We start from the raw sequence: 17964 nt of genomic DNA on the forward strand, positions 1-17964 counted from the left end.
ACAGAAGCGAAAAATAAGGTTGGTACATTTAGGGACTTTCCCAGGTCCTGGAACTATGCACTAAGTCTTTCATGGATTTGGTCTTTGTTCTCATTTTGGCAGGTGTTGGAGCCTATGTTGCTGAGTTCAAAGGTCAGAATGGTGCCTTTAACATGGCATCAGTTGTGTTAAGGTCTTGGAGGCTACTAAGGTTTGGGGTCATGTTACATCACCAGGCCATACCTTGTTCATAGGAACCAATAACTACTTGCCCTATGTGCTGGCTAGTCTCATGTCAATTTGACACACACACTGGGAGGAAACCTGAAAGGAGGGCACCCTAATTGAGAAAATGCCTTCATAGGTGCAATATTGAGTTGGAAGTGTCACTCCCGGCCTGCCAAGTGCTTTGCGCTTGGACTCCAACTCCCAGCCTGCCATGCGCTGACCCCACAGGGTATTTAAGCTCGCACTGAAAAGACAAACACGTGGTCTTGGGTTTGCCTGTGTGCTCCCTTTGTCTTTCCCTCACCACCATGCTTTCCTGGCCACCCAGGAGTCCGACGTCTGTTAAACTCGGGCATTTAATTTGGCTTAATCTGGTTTGATTGGAGTTCTTTGCACCAGTGGAGAGGTTATTCTTAACAATAGGATCCAGTTGAAAGGCATTTTCCCAATTAGTGACTGACGGCCCAGCCCATAGTGGGTGATGCTATCCCTGGGCCAGTGGTCCTGGGTTCTATAATGTCCCGCGCTACCGTCTCGCCAGCAAGAACGACACGGCACACTTAGGATCCTTCTGCAGAAAAGCTTTAATGCGTCTTGAGAGAGAGAGAGCATAAGCTTCCAAAGCGGAGACCCAGAATGAGGGGAACCCATCCCTTATATAGGAAACAGTCCTCGCTTCGGACATGTCACTCTTGGATTGGTCCGCTGCCCATCAACCCAGATGACGCCTCGGGAGTAGGCAGGGACGCAGCAGTGGAAAGTTACCAAGCACATGCGCATTATAGTCCCACTGTCTCTGCCTCCCCCCCCCCCCCAATGCTGGGATCAAAGGTGTGCTACAACACCTTGAACTCACAGAGATCTGTCTCTGCCTCCCAGGCCTTGGGATTAAAGGTGTGTGCTACCACACCTTGAAGTCACAGAGGTCAATCTGCCTCTGCCTCCCAGGCGTTGGGATTAAAGGCATGTACTACCACACCTTGAGGTCACAGAGGTCAATCTCTACCTCTGTCCCTTGAAGTCACAGAGGTCAATATGCCTCTGCCCTTTAAAGTAATGGAGAATGTGGTTGCGGCCCTCCACACTATAAGAAAGCAAACTGAACAAAGTATGAGAAGCAAGCCAGTCAGGAGCACCTTTCCATGGCCCCTGAATCAACTCCCACCTCTGGGTTCCTGCTTGAGTTACTGCCCTGACTTCATTTGATGACTGACTCTGATGTAGAAGTGTAAACACACCCTGCCTTCCCCAAGTGCTTTTGGTCATGGTGTGCCATTACTGCAGTAGCCACCTAAGACAAAGGGGTTATGGTGTTAAGGTCAGCTGGGGGCTGAGGGGGTCTCATGAGGTTAGCATAGGGGGTTAGGGGTTGGCTCTAGATGGACCAAAGAAGCAAGCTAGTGTAACCATTTTAATATCTAACAAAATAGATTTCAAACCAAAACTAATCAGAAGAGATAGGGAAAGACACCACATACTCCTCAAAGGAAAACTCCACCAAGGTGGTATTTCAAGTGTCCCAAACACCAGGGCTCCCACATTTGTAAATGAAATCCTTTAAAACCCACAGAGACAGCTGTCCTGAGCATGTGGGAGCCCATGGACTCTGAACTGACAGCTGTGAAGCCTGCATGGAACAGAACTAGGCCCTCTGCATGTGGGGGACAGTTGTGTGACTTGGTCTTTTGTCTGTTTGGTCCCCTGGCAGCAGGACCAGGATCCTGGTGCATGAACTGACTTTTTGGAGTCCATTCCCTGTGGTGGGGTGCCTTGTTCAACCTTAAAGCAGTGTGGAAGAGCTTAGTCCTGCCAGGCTTTGTTGACTCCCTATGGGAGGTCTTACCCTTTCTGAGGAGTGAATGGAGGTAGAGGAACGGGAGGTGGGGGTGAGCAGGAGGAGGGAAGGGAGGGGAAACTGTGGTTGGTATATAAAAGGAATAAAATTTTGAAATATAAAAGAAATACTTCAATAGCTTAAATCACATATTGACCCTCACAGGCTGATAGTGGGAGACTTCAATACCCCACTCTCACCAATAGACAAGCCATCCAGATAAAAACTAAGCAAATAAATTCTGGAGCTAATAGATATAAACCAAATGGACCTACAAGATATTTACAGAACATTTTGTTCAAGCACAAAAGATATACCTTCTTCTCTATACCTGATGGAACTTTCTCTGAAATGGACCACATACTTGGACACAAAGGGAGTCTCAAAAGATATAGAAACTCAAAATAATCCTCTCAGAGCAGCGTTGATTAGAGTTGATAGCAACAACAACAGAAAGCTTAAAAACTCACGGGAACAGAACGAATCCAGTGAACGAAAAATAGGCCAAGACAGAACTTAAAGACTTTCTACAGTTAAAGAAAAGTGAATGTGGAACACACACCCAAACACGCAGTACACTATAATGTGAGTGTGAAACACACCCAAACACGCAGGACACTATAATGTGAGTGTGAAACACACCTAAACACATGGGACACTGTAGAATGAGTGTGAAACACACCCAAACATGCAGGACGCTATTTAGCTATTCTAAGGCACGTTCATAGTGCTAACTTACTAGATTAAAAACAAAACAGAAAAATAGACATATCTCATACTACCATCTGAACAACACACCTCAAATCTCTAAAAGAAAAAAGAACGGGCTGGAGAGATGGCTCAGTGGTTAAGAGCACTGACTGCTCTTGCAGAGGTTGTGAGTTCAATTTCCAGCAGCCACATGGTGGCTCATAACCATCTGTAATGAGATCTGGTGCCCTCTTCTGGCATGTGGGCATACATGCAGGCAGAACACTGTATACATAATAAATAAATAAATCTTAAAAAAAGAAAAAGAAAAAAGAAGAGAAAAGGAAGAAAGAAAAGAGGGAACAATCACATTCCAAAAGACTAGACACTAAGAAATAAACACAGGACCAAAATCAATAAAGTAGAAAAAATAAAAGAATCAATGAAACAGAGTTCATTCTTTGAGAAAACCAATGATTGTCAAAACCTTATTCAAATCAGCTAAAAGACAGAGAGAATATCCAAATTAACAAAATTGGAAATGAAAAGGGGGATGTAACAACAGACACTGAGGAAATTCAGAAAATCAAAATCATAAGACATACTTTGAAGGCCCATATGCCACCAAATTAGGAAATCTAAAACAAATGCATAATTTCCTGGATAGGTACCACTCCATAGAATACCAAAAGAGAAATGTATATACCAAATGTAGCCACAAAACCTTTGGTCTACAATGGTGTCCTGCCTGCAAAATATTCTAGGGCAATGGTAGCACAAACTTTTGGAAACAATCAACCAATGTCTGATTTGACTTAAGGCCCATTCCATGAGATAGAACCCATAACCAACACTGTGTGGTTGACTAAGAACCAGAGACTAGATAGCCCAGAGACTTAAGGTAAAATCAAATACTACTGGTCTTTTGTTCTAAAGTAGTAATAAAATCACTCCAAATGATATTCTATTATACTCATAGATCGGTGGCTTATTCAGCCATCATCAGAGAAGCTTCCTCAAGTAGAGGATGGAAACAAACACAGAGACCCACAGCCAGACATTATGCAGAGGGAGGATCCATGGAGCATTTAGTTCTACATGGGATGTCTCCATAAAACCTCTCCCCTTGGAGATCAGGAGAGGAGATAGAAACTTTAATCATTACTGTCTTAGTTAGGGCTTTTATTGCTGTGAAGAGACACCATGACCAGCAACTCTTATAAGTGAAAACATATAATTATGGTGGCTCTCTTACAGTTCAGAGGTTCAGTCCACTATCACCGTGACTGGGAGCATGGCGGCGTGCAGGCAGACACAGTGCTGGAGCTGAGAGTCCTACATCTTGCAGGTAACAGGACGTTGACTGAGACACTGGAAAGCATGCTGAGCTGAGACACTGGAAGGCATGCTGAGCATAGGAAACCTCAAAGTTCATCCCCACAGTGACACACTTCCTTCAACAAGGCCATACCCACTCCAACAAGCCACACCTCCTATTAGTGCCACTCCCTAAGAGACTAAAGGAGTCATTTACATTCAGACTAATACAAGTACTAATATGAATTTTTTTTAAAAAAGGACACAATCCAAGTGATTGCACCCCCAAAGGATGATTCTTCTAAAATAAGCATGGCCATGACTTTGCTTGCCCTCATCTTTTCTGCGATCACTGATCGACACTTTAATGTTACTCTTACTTAAACCTCGCATTTTAGTCTTGCAAGATTTATGTCTTCTTGGAGAGTTAATGAATTTAAGCTCCCTTCGACAGGAATTCCGGGTAACTCTTATTGGAAATGCGGAATTTCCTCTTCAATCAAAGGATGAGATAGGGAATTTTGTAGTTAAGTAGAGAATCTGCCCACCATCAGCTGAGAAATAGTATTAAAAGGCTAATTGATCAGCACTGCCTTAGTCTGACTTTCTATTGCTGATGAAACACTGGTAAAAGGTAAGTCGGGGAGGAAAGTGTTTGTCTAATGTATGCTAATCATTGTCCTTCACTGAATGAAGCCAAGGCAGGAATGGAAGCAGGACAACCATCAATAATCAAGGAAGCTTCCCCCACAGATGTGCCTACAGGACAATCTGATGGTGGCATTTTCTCTGTTTAAGTTACCTCTTCCCAAGTGATCTTGGCTTGTGTCAAGTTGACAAACTAGCAAGCATAATTGACTCCTTGTCAACTTGACACCAGCATATCATTATTAAACCCTAACTTCTCTCCCTTTATTTCCAAGATCTCATGTTAGTATCACAATACATCAGTTAGTCTATTAGAGATTACCACAGCGAAGTCTCTGTCTCTGTCTCTGTCTCTGTCTCTCTCTCTCTCTCTGTGTGTGTGTGTGTGTGTGTGTGTGTGTGTGATCTGAACTGCCTCTATTGCCTGTGCCTGTTCTACATCTTTGTATCTGTCTCAATCTGTGCTTGTCTCAAAAAAAAAAGTGCTTTGCTCTGCGTTCTTGAACATAAAACAGCATGGGCAAGGAATGAAAGATTCTTTATAGAAATCTCCAACAGAGGTTTTTTTTTTTTATTTGTTTTTAGGAGGCTCTCACTTTGCAGCCCCAACTGGCGTGGAACTCAGTCTGTAGGCTAGGCTATATCTCTGACACAGCAACCCACCTGCTTTCCTCTGTTGCTGGAATCTCTCTGTAAGGAGCATTGTGATACTGCTGAGAAAGGAAGAGAAATGTCACTGACGCCAGGATAGTTTGCATTTCCATCTTACTCTAAAAGCCACAAGGTGGGGCCAGCAAGCAGGGAAGTGGGAATTTTCCAGACAGAAGCATAGCTGCCAGTTAGATTTTTATTTTAAAGGCATAAATTATAGTTGACAAGTTTAAGTTTCTGTGGTTAGGCTCCTAAAGGCAATGCCTTGGGGCTGGGACTTTCCCATGTCCTTGGCTCCTCTGCAGAATAAGAGTTAGAGGGTTAGGGTAGGTTAGGGTTAGGGTAGGGTTATGGTTAGGATTAGGGTAGGTTAGAGATTGGGTTAGGGTTAGGGTATGTTAAGGTTAGGGTTATGCTATGTTAGGGTTAGGGTAGGGTTATGGTTAGGATTAGGGTAGGTTAGAGATTGGGTTAGGGTTAGGGTATGTTAAGGTTAGGGTTATGCTATGTTAGGGTTAGGGTAGGTTAGAGTTGGTATTAGGGTAAGTTAGGGCTTTGTTAGGGTTAGGGTAGGTTAGGATTAGTGTTAGAATTAGGGTAGGTTAGGATTTGAGTTTGAATTAGGCATGGGTAAATGAGGTTTTAGTATTTGGATTAGTAGTTTAGGGTTAAACTTAGGGTTTAGGATCCTGTTTAAGGTCTCTACTAATAAAAACATCAGTTTTTGTATGTTTAATGACTTTCATGGGAACCTTATTAGTGAAAACTGTAATATAGAGACATTGACTAAGTCCATTACACACCTATGGAATATGATGGTTATATGTTAATGTCTAAGCTGTCTGCAAACATCCTACACACATCCTACATTTTACCCATCATAACACATTACACACATATACATGCACACACACATGCACACACACACCACATTTTACCTATCACAACACATTACACACATGCACACACACACACACACACACACAAGCACACGATCCGTTCAGAAACATTTATCCTTCAGATGACTTGTCCTAATAAATCATAATTCTTTTTGCTTGGTGATCATTTCTGGATATCTATCTTACCCTCTTTAGGCATCCAAACTTCCAGGGCCTTTCTTCGTTTTGAAAATGAGTATTTTCCTGCAAAGACAAGAACAGAACCTTGACCCGACCCTTATGAAGTTTCCTTACCACCTGTATGGTTGTCACCTCTATGGTCGAGCTGTCATTTCTCTTTCTCAAGAGGTTTCTCCTTTTCAAACTGAATCTTTATTAATTTTGATGGCATCCATAGCTTTTATTCACTTGTGGAAACAAGAGCAAAACCCCTTCTCTAATATAACACATCTCCTGGCTTCCATTGTGAGGTCAACACATCCTTGAAATACACCAGCTGATTTAACTGAGAAGTTTTTTCTATTATTCAATGTCTCTCTGCTGCCGTTGTTCCTTTCTCAGTACCATTAAACAAATTCAAGGTTAATAAAGCCTATGTTATCTATTTCTGGGGGTATTTTCCAACCCTTTCTGTTATTTAACATGCCCTTTATAGCTGAATATGATCTTTTTATATCTGCCTGACCTGTAGGATTGTTTGGTACACTTCTAATACGCTTTATATTATATTAAGAAAAACCTGTTTTATTTTCTTAGATACATATGCTGAACCATTATCTGTCTTTATTTGTGTAGGTATACCCATAATAGCCATAGCTTCTAATAAATGTATGATTATTGAATCAGTCTTCTGAGCTCAAAGCATTTGCCCATTGAAAACCTGAATAAGAGTCAATGGTGTGGTGTACATATTTTAATTTTCCAAAATCTGCAAAGTAGAACACATCCATCTGCCATATTTCATTCCTTTGAATATCATTTGGGTTACTCTCTGCAGGCAGCAGTGTTTGGTTATAGAAAGAGCAAGTAGGACATCTCTTTATAATCTCCTTAACTTGTTGCTATGCAATAGGAAACTCTTTCTTTAAACCTTTGCTATTTACATGATGTCTTTTATGAAATTCTGAGGCCTTCAGCACATTTCCAATCAATAATCAATCAATTTTTGCATTACCTTGTGCTAGAGGAACTGGCAGACCCATATGGGATCAGATGTGTGCTATGTATATGGAACAAAGCCTATTCCTGATTATGTCTTGAACCTGAATGAATAGTGAAGTCAATTCTCTATCATCTGGTATAAATTCAGCAGTTTCAGTATGCAGACACTTCTTTCTGCATATTGTGAATCAGTAACTATATTGAAAAGTTCTTTAAATCCCTTAGAACCATGAGCATAGCATATAATCCTGTCTTTTGGACAGAATTATAAGAGCTTTGTTCCACCTGACTCAAACCTTCTGATTTGTAACCTGCCTTTCTTAATTTACTTGCATCAGTATAGTATGGCCCCAGTAATTGGTGCATCATGTACAGTTTGGGGAAAAATTCCAATAGTTATCTTTGTAAGGTTAATTTTGTCACTTTTGGGATAATTGCTATTAATTTTTTCTAAAAAAATTAGCACAAGCTATTTGCCAGGGTTCATTGTTTTCCCATAATTTTTTAATTTCATTAGTAATAAAAAGCATTATAATCTCTGCTGGGTCTATTTTTGCTAGTTGATGAAGTCTCAATTTTCCTTTTATTATTAATTCAGAGATCCTTTCCATGTAAGTTTTAATTTTTTACTTGGTTTATGTGGTAAAAAGATCCATTCTCAGATAATATCTTCCCTCTGAATTAAAATTCCTGTAGGGGAATTTCCGGAAGGCAATATGACTAGAATACAATTAAGATTTGAATCTACCCTATCAACATGTGCCTCCTGTAATTTCTTTTCAACAACTGTTAATTCTTTCTCAGCTTCAGCTGTTAATTCCCTGGAACTGTTTAAGTCTTTGTCACCATCTAGGGTTTTGCTTAAATGAGTTATTAGATCAGGTGTTATCTCAACTGGAAATGTTGTATACCGGAAAAGTCTCCTAACAATTTTTGAAAGTCATTAGGAGTCTTCATTCAGTCTCTCCTAATTTGTGCTGTTTGTGTTCTAATTTCCTATAAACCTATTTTATAATCTAGGTAATTGACAGAATCTCCTCTTTGTATTTTTTCAGGAGCAATTTGTAATCCTGATTTAGGCAAAACTTTCTTTACTTCTTCAAATTTTATTTCTTTCTTTGTTTTTTGTTTGTTTGTTTGGTTTTAGTTTTTGGTTTTTGAGACAGGGTTTCTCTGTGTTGCTTTGGAGCTAGTCCTGGACCTAGCTCTTGTAGACCAGGCTACAAACTCACAAAAATCCTCCTGCCTCTGTCTCCTGAGTGCTGGGATTAATGGCATGCGCCACCACCACCTGGTTTTTACATGTATTCTTATGATTATCTGAATTTCCTTAGTGTCTGTTGTAATGTCTCTCTTTTCATTTTTAATTTTATTAATTTGGATAACTTTTTCTTTTGAAGAAAATAAGTGAAATATTTGTAAAGTGAAACTCTAAGATACTGAAAAAAAATTGAAAATATCAGAAGATGGAAATGCTCATGGATTGGAAAGATAGTGTTAAGATAGTTGTCTTACCAAAAACCATCTACAGATTCAACCAGTTTTTGATTGGATTTAAGACCTGCTCCATTGTTTTGAACCCATATCTGACACTGTGAATGAGGCCAAAATGTGAGACTAGATGGGTTGTAAACTTCCTGCTGTTTTATAGCTAAATGAACATAGCAATAAAACGACTCAATGGCATATTGCTCTATGCAAAGATCAGTGTGTCCCTTAACCCTCACAAGGGAAGCATCTTCCAGAGATGGTAATTAACAAAGAGATGCAGCTAGTCAGCCCTAAATGAGAAGCCCTTTTCAAACCCCTCCTCTCAAGGCTCAGGGATCTAAGTGTAAAAGGAAGTGGAAAGATGTTAAGAGATGGCAGTGAACAATTCCAAGGACTGATGTACATATGAATGCACATGAAACTGTGGTAGCAAGCTCAAGACCTGACGAGCTCAAGCTAGATGAAATCTCAGCTCAGAGATAGGGGAGAGAGTCTGTGTGCACTGACAGCAGCTGTTGGAAGGAAAATCAGTTTTCTTCAGTGGCTGAATGACCCTATGTCATCCACACTCCAGGAGAGATCCCAGGCTCAGGAACACTCAGCCAGCATGAACCAGACTCCAGACTTTGGGTTTTGGGTTTGTTTTAAGAGAGAAAGAATAGCCGGGCAGTGGCGGCACACACCTTTAATCCCAGCACTCAGGAGGCAGAGGCAGGTGATATCTGTGAGTTCGAGGCCAGCCTGGTATACAGGAGCTAGTTCCAGGACAGGCTCTAAAGCTACAGAGAAACCCTGTCTCGAAAAACCAAAAAATAAAAAATAAAAATAAGAGAGAGAGAGAGAGAGAGAGAGAGAGAGAGAGAGAGAGAGAACATGAATTTGGGTACATGGTAGGGGGATTTTGGAGGAACTGGAAGAAGGGAAAGAATGTAATCAAAATGTATTGTATGAATTTCTCAATAAATAAAAAGACTTTTCAAACCAACCAAACAAAAAAACCTCACTGGTTTCTTGTATTAGTTTTGTGTCCCGATACTTTGCTGGAAGTGCTTAGAGGACTTGAGAATTTTCTCTTGACCGCTGAGGATCTTTGAAGTATAGGATTACATTTTCTGCAAGCAGAGGAAACTTCCCTTCCGCTTGTCTCCCTTTACTGCCATTCTCCTGCTCCACTCCACTGTTCCTTCTAAAGCCTCAATGTGCTGTTGAATAAGCGATGAAAACACGCATCCCTGACTTTTTCCTGATTATAGAGGAAATGATTTCAGTATTTTCTCTCTAATATGTTTGCTGTAGATAGCATTTATTATGTTGAAGTACATTTTTTCTGCTGATACTTTCTTCAAGGCTTATAAAGAAATGTTGATATCTTTCAAATTCCTCTTTTATAGCTATTCAGATGATTGTATGATTTTATACTTGAGTGTAATTATTTACTTCATTTGTTAATTTGTATATTTTGAAATATCCTTGTCTCTCTGGAATGAAAGCAGCTTGTTCATGGTGTATGGATTATTTTAGTGTGTTGTTGAATTTAGTTTTTGAATATTTTGTTTAATTTTTTATCTTTGACAATTTCATATGTGTATATAGAAATCTATTGTGATATTATTTACTCTTGACCCTCTCTTATCCCACTCTCACTGATTCTTCCTTTTTCCTGTCTATTCTGTCTCCTGCTTTCAGGTCTTTCACGGGTTTGCATACCTCACCAAGTAGAAACAGTTGCTTGCACATAAACTTACCAGTGGCTACATCACTGAAAAACACTGTTGCCCCTTCCCCAGCAACCATTAACTGCCAAAAGCTCCTCAGAGGGGGCATGGGGCCTCATGATGGAACATTAAAGGACCTAATTTTGTGAGCTGGAACCACCCACATCAATCACTAATTATGAAAATGCTCTACAGGCTTATTTACAGACCTATCTTATAAAGGCATTTTCTCAGTTGTGGGTCCCTCTTCTCAAATAATTCTAATTCGTGTCATGTTAAAAACAAAAACTTTGGATTTCATTAGTATCTATTGTGTATCTATTAGTATCATATCTAATTTTATTAATGGAGCTTTTCCTTTTTGGTTGGCTTGATAAAGCGCTTCTCAATTTTGTTTATAGTCTCTAAGAACCAAATCTATATTTCGCTGATCCTTTGATAGTGTTCTTTTCATTTCCATTTTGTTAGTTTTTGCCTTAATCATTACTTTCTTTCTAGTAGTTCCAGTTTTCCCTTATGTGTCTTTGTCTTCTTGTTGTTGCTTTTGAAATAGTCACACATGTGGCTCCACTTGGCTTCAGAATCACTCTGTAATGGGGAAAGGATAGCCATGAACACCTGTTTCCCTTGCTGCTGCCTTTTAAGTGCTGTCTTTTGTGGGTCAGACCTGGAGCACTGGTTCTCAACCTCCTAACACTGCAACCCTTTAATACAGTTATGGATGCTGTGGTTATCCCCAACCATAAAATTATTTTTATTGCTACTTTCTAACTGTAATTTTGTTATTTTTTATGAATTATAATGTAAATAAATGTGTTTTCTGCTGACATTAGGTAACCCTTGTGGAAAGGTCATCATTCAACCCCCGAAGAGGTCATAACCCATAGGTTGAGAACCACTGACCTGGAAGAACATTAAGTCATTATAGAAATTTCTTTGATTTTTTGATATGGGCAATCACAACCATGAGCTTTTCACTTAGAACTGACTTTTCTGTACCAACTTCTGTTTTCATTTAATTCTAGAATTAAAAAAAAATTTCCCTGCTTTCTTCAAGACTATTTATTCTGAATGTATATTATTCTAGCTTGTGTTTTTAGGTTTTTGTAGTTATTTTTTTTACTGATTTCTAGATTTATTCCTCTTCAAACTGCTAATAAATGGAATTATTTCAAAATAATTTTCAATTATTTTGTATTCATTAAAAATCACATTAAGAAATAGCAAAGAATATACTGCCTGGTGCTAAAAAAAAAAAAAGTCTAACAAAGTCATACACAAAGCTCAAGTAAATATAAAAGCAATAGTCCCATGAAGTAAATATTTGTATTAACAAGAAAATACTGAAGAATTTTTACAAACGTGCTATATTTAATCCCCTTGCAACAAAGGAAGCAGAAAGTACCAAGAACTATCATAGGACAATCCTTGTCAGGACCCCCAGAAGCCTCTGCGCCCAGCCGTATCCCCGCCCCCATCAACCTCCCTTCCTCCGGCAGCCATCACTGGACGGTTGAACCCTCCTGGCTGGAGGACAAGACTAAACTAGGCGGCTGTACGCTCTTGTGTTTCCGGCAAAGAGGTGAGAAATATGGATTGCTATACGGTTTTGGAAAAACTTACTAAGTGCGCTGAAATGAATTCAAAGTTGTGATTTTGTAAATGACACTAAAATTCAGGTGTTTCCGTTTATCCATTGTTTAGACTCCAGGGAAAGGGGGGATTTTGTTTATGTGTAATCAACAAGTAAAGTTGGGTCAAGCATAGGCCATGAGTTTCAAAGCCCCAACAGTGTCACTACTTGGATGTGACGATGGGTGATTGTGGTGCATGAGTTTGTGGTGCATGCTGTTTAGCTAAAAACATGCCCATTGAGGAATTTATTTGAGGGTGAGGGAGAAAGTGAGCTCCCACACACTGCCTATATTTATTGCTACTTTATTTTTTAAAAATTTTCAAGATTCGGTGAGGATACTACTCAGTAGGTAAAGTGTTTGCTTGTCAAGCACAAAGACCCGAGTTTTGGTCCCCAGCATCCATATAAAAGTGCCAGGCATAGTGATGCTCCTATTGCCCCAGCTACTAGAAGGCTTGGGCAGGAGACTCTTAGATCCAAAAGCTAAGTCTAGTCATGGTGCGCTCCAAATTCAAGAGACAGTGTCTTAAAAAAATAAGGTGGGAGGTTCAGAGAGATCAGCAGGTAGAAACACTTGGCACTGTTGCTGCGGAGAACTGGGCTTGGCTCCCAGCGGTGGCATGTCGGCTCACCACTGCCTGTAACTCCAGTTTCAGTGGGTGCAATGCTCCCTTATGATCTCCCAGCCACCAAGTGTGCACGTGGTACACAGTCCTATATTCAGGGATGTAAAATACACATACATGTAAAATTAAAAACTAATTAAGGGACCTGGAGAGACAGTGTGGGGGTTAACAGCACTAGTTGCTTGCGTTGACCTGGTGGCTCACAAGCGTCCTTAACTCCAGTTCCAGAGAATCTGACACCTTCTCTGGCTCTGCAGGCACCAGGCACACATGCATACACAAACACAAAATAAATATTTTTAAGTAATTAAGGTAGGGAATAATATTTGAGACCATCAGGCTGACCTCTGGCCTTCACATGTGTTCATATATGTGTATACACCACATATATGTGCATGTCTGCACATGAACACACACACAAATATTTGCAAGATTCAGAAATTATCGATTGTAACAAGAAGTGGCGTGATAATATGAATTCATCTGCTAGTATATGACTGTTGGAGATACTTCATCACAACATACTACGAAACATGCTCTGGAGTCAGAATCCATGGCTGAAATTCTTGTGTAGCCACTGATCTGCTTGGGTGAGTGGTCTGGGCTTTCTTTCTTTATTATTTTTTTTTACACTGATAGATAAAAGGATACATACTTGCCACATGTGAAGGTCAGAGAACGATTTGTGGAGTCAGGTCTCCCTATCCATCCTGTGAATCCTCAGGACCTCAGGTTTGGCAGCAGCTGAGTGCATTTACCTGCTAAGCCATCTTGCTGAACCAGGACCTCAGGAATTTTTCTAATTCATTTCTTCATAATGTAACTAATGTGTAACTCACCTCACAATTCTGTGAGACTGAGACGAATACAACACATGCCCAGTGCTTGGAATAATACATAGTAATTGCATAGTAGCTCCTGAGGAAGCTACCAATTAAAAGTGTTTCCCCCAATAAGAATTTAAGTAATATTTTCCAAATTGAGTTTGGTTCTCATAAAAGCTTATTTTTATAAAACGTGACAATAACAGCAAACTGCCTGGTTTATGTCTATTTAATAGTGAAGCTAATGTTGTTTTCCTCTTACTTATACTGAAAGTTTGATTTTGCCATCTTATTAGTAATACTAGCCCTTGACCCTTAGTGTTGCTCTTTCTGGTACAGATATGTCACTCTTGCATTGTTTCCCAGTAGTTTGCAAATATTATCAATGGGGCAAATAAAGAAATCACCCTTATATGAAGTTACTTTTAAATGGTTTGTGAACACATATGATAAATGTGATTTTATATAAAATGATACAAATATAGACATTCTTCTGTATTTCATAGATTTACCATTTGTCTTAAAGGGATTTTATGGGTTTGTGATCCAAAAGGGCCACACTGAAGGCAACAGTGTAGGCTGTAAAAATAAACAAAGTAATATCTCATTAGAATACATTATAAAATGCAGAATTATGCTTTTTTTCAAATGAAGGAAGCTTCCAGGGATGTGAAAAGGGAAAAAAGAAAAGTAAGAGAGGATCAAAGAATATAGAGTGAAAGAATATTATATATATATATATATATATATATACATATATATATGCATGTATGGAAACGTCATAACAAACCCCTGCATTTTGTAATGCTAATATTCACTAATAAAGCAATATTAAAAGATACCTTATGAAAGATATGGCAAAAAGAATCTAGTGTTAGGTGAAGTCATTTAACTTTTAAAATGAGATCAAGAAACATTGTCTCATTGATAGCTAGCTTCCTCCTGTCAAAAACATCAATTCTCTTCAGAAATTCCTATGGTTCTAACTATAAAAAAAAGTGTGGACATTTGCCTCTTCTGTGCTGATAGTATGTAATAAAATTATTAAAGTGCATTTTGAATTGGTATGATTTATTTTAAAGGTCAAAAAGAAAACCCACCGGCGATGGAAGATTTTGATGACTTAACTCAGTCATCTGAAACAGCCTCAGAGTACGGCAGGTTTTCTTGCCCTAATTATGAAGCTATATTAAAACTAATTGAGCATCTTAACCTGGAATGCAAAGGTAAGCCCACCGCACCTAGAAGAGGAGCAGCTGTACACATTTCCTAACACTGCACCCCTGAGCACTGATGTGTCTTAGTGCATGGCAGGGGCACGCTCTATACATTTAAGGAGAATGAGACTCATATACGGTTAGCCAGAAACTTTATTATTCCTTCTGCTTCAGTGTGAGTGGAAGGCCTAGGATTTTAAAGCCACTATTTCTCTCTTGAGTGTTTACTATGATTAGGTCAGGTTATCTGTGGCGATCATTCCACGCCACGGGGTCTGCATCACCACCCACCTGCTATGGACCGCGACTCCATACCTTCCACGAGCTGGATAATGTCCTAGGGGTTTAACGGAGACGCGCACACACACATACAGAGAGTTCGAGTCATTCGCCAGAGGAGAATGCCCATTTATTCAAACTTAATTCAGGGTTAAATACTTTGGCCCCAGAAGTGGAGAACCTCCTCCCAGCTAGGTGTGAGATCACGGTGTTGAGCGCCTGGAAGCAGGAGCTTCCAGGCAGGGGGTACCGAGCTGGGAACCCTGACAGACAGATAGGAGGAGATTCAGGGCACCTGTGAGAACCCTCCTTAGCAGGTGAAATTACCATACCAAAGAGGGAAACAAGGTTCTGAACTAATCCCCTCCCCCTCCGGCTGGCAGAGGAAACTAGGCTGGTTAGCGTAAACCATTCTCACATCCTGTGCTTGACCTCGAGGAACAGGGAAGACAGGGCCTTATAGTTATCTTCGTCTCTACCTGAAAAACTTTGGAATTGTTTCTCTGCTAACCTCACCCATCTCTTGAGACCAAGATCTACTTCACAGCCCTAATCATGTGTTGTTAGCAATTAAGATACAATCATGTCAACACCTTGCTTAAGATCCAACAATTGCTCTAATTTCATTTATACTGCATGCTTGTGTGTCCATCTTGTGCCTCAGAAGTTTGTTCTTGTAATGGAGCTTTTTCTTTCTTATAGATTTAGTGAAGTGTGTGTGTGTGTGTGTGTGTGTGTGTGTGTGTGTGTGTGTGTGAACTGCACGTTTGCAAAGTGTATCCTTTGAAAAGTTTAGACATGTTGTTAAACATGTTGACATATGCTAAACACACATTTAGGCGCCACATCAAGATAGCACCAAATCTACCCCTCACAACACTGTTTCCATGCACACTTAAGAGCTCAAAAAACCATCTCCATGTTTTTATCATCTTCCATTCCCTCCTTCAGAAGCATAGGTGTTGTCAGTTGTTTTTAACCTTCCCCATGGATTGTAATGCATATAACACAAATTACATATAACACAAGTCAATAGCAATGTTTATCATTTCTCCACATCCTTATTTTCATTTGTATGTCTTCTTTGGGGAAATTTATCCTCAGTCTTTTGACAATTAGAAATCCAGGTTGTTTATTTATTTGATTTTAGTTTGTTGTATATGTTCTCGATATCAATCCTTCATCAGCTGTCCCCACAGTTTTTGGGTTGTCTATGTATTCTCTTTATAGTATCTTTCTTAAGTGCTGTTTTTTCTTTTATACTGGAGGATGCGCTCAGGGCCCCGCACATACTAGGCAAGCATTCTAACAGTGAACTGCATCCCTAACCTTAGTAAAGGTATTTTGCAGGGCAAGAGTTTAGATTTTTATAAAATCCATTTTATGTTTTGTTCAGTTATGGATTTTGATTTGGGGGTCATAGCTAATAATCTTCATCTAGCCCAGTCTTTGTGTAGAGGTTTTAGGTCCATTTTGAGTTTATTTTCATACACAGTGTAAGATTTGAGACAAGTTCATTTTGTGGCTGCGAGTATCCAGCTGTTGCTCATCCACATGTTGGAAAGTCTGTCCTTTCTCCCCAGTGCTCTCATTGAGCCCCTCCAAGGTAGCTTGTGCTTGTTTTTAAATGTTCAATATGTTCCTGTAGGTTCTGTTGTTCTTCACTGATTTATTTGGTTTTCTTTATACTAGTGTCACACTGTTTTGATTACTAGATATTTTTTTAAAGATTTATTTATTTATTATGTACACAGCATTCTGTCTGGATGTTTGCCTACAGGCCAGAAGAGGGCGCCAGATCTCACTATAGATGGTTGTGAGCCATCATGTGTTTGATGGGAATTGAACTCAGGACCTCCTCTGGAAGAGCAGCCTGTCCTCTTAACCACTGAGCCATCTCTCCAGCCTGCTTTTGTCACTTTTTAGATGTCAGAACATCGAGAGTTCTGTCTACTCGCTACTGTGAAATATTTAGTTAATGCTAAGCATAATTGTCCTATCGTGTTATGTGGCAGGAAAAGTGATTCTTCTCACTCGGCTGCTTCATGCCCTTTCTTTGCCTTATATTTACTCAGTCTGAGAATGCATGAATGTGGCAACGTGCTGCCCTTCCTATACAAAATGTACTCACCTATTCTATTTCCATGTTGGTGTCTCCCTGATTCAGATTCTGGTAGCCTATTAAAAATCCAAGACACAGTTCATTCATATAAAAGGTTAATCGAACTTAAGAATAGTCACTGCAAAGCACTTTTAGGAAAACTTGGAACTGTGAAAAATGAAGTGAGTGGACTCCATAAGAAGCTATCAGATGCCGAACATGAGAAAATAAAGCGGGAACAAGAACTTTGCAATCTAAGGTATGACAGCTCAATGTTAAAGATGTCTAAAGGTTAGGGGTTGTGGCTTAGTGGTAGAATACTATGCCCAGCATGTGTAAGGCCCTAGGTTTTAATCCCCATAACTTCAATGTTGGTGGGGAATCAAATTTTGAGCTGGTTGTGGTAGTGTGTGTAATCCCAGCATTTGTGAAGCAGAGGAAATAAATCTCAAGGCCAACGGCAGTCTGGGCTACATAGGGAAACACTGCTGAGGAAGATGAAGGAAAGAGGGAAGTCAGGAGGATGAAAGGAGGAGGAAGGGTGGAAGCTATTGAGACAGCACTCTTAGTCTTGCGAAATATGAAATTCTGGCATTGACACAAAAAATGAGCAATCACCTCAGAGGGAATAACAGTTTATTCTAGAGACAAATGTAAGTAGCCATGGC

At 39.8% G+C, this 17964-nt stretch overlaps 1 protein-coding gene across 1 annotated transcript in view; it reads left to right on the top strand.

The window, feature by feature from the left end:
• Positions 1 to 12105: 12105 nt before the first annotated feature.
• LOC125397489 (ankyrin repeat domain-containing protein 26-like) overlaps positions 12106 to 17964 on the top strand; it is a 37687-nt gene continuing 31828 nt past the window's right edge. The window contains exons 1-3 of the mRNA XM_048429896.3: positions 12106 to 12195; positions 14782 to 14925; positions 17363 to 17555. Of these exons, the coding sequence (XP_048285853.1) occupies positions 14805 to 14925; positions 17363 to 17555 (314 nt within the window). The 5' untranslated portion in view covers positions 12106 to 12195; positions 14782 to 14804. The remainder of the gene's footprint in view (positions 12196 to 14781; positions 14926 to 17362; positions 17556 to 17964) is intronic.

The sequence above is a fragment of the Myodes glareolus genome, chromosome 20 (assembly GCF_982192425.1).
Source record: "Myodes glareolus chromosome 20, mMyoGla1.1, whole genome shotgun sequence".
NCBI lineage: Eukaryota > Metazoa > Chordata > Mammalia > Rodentia > Cricetidae > Myodes > Myodes glareolus.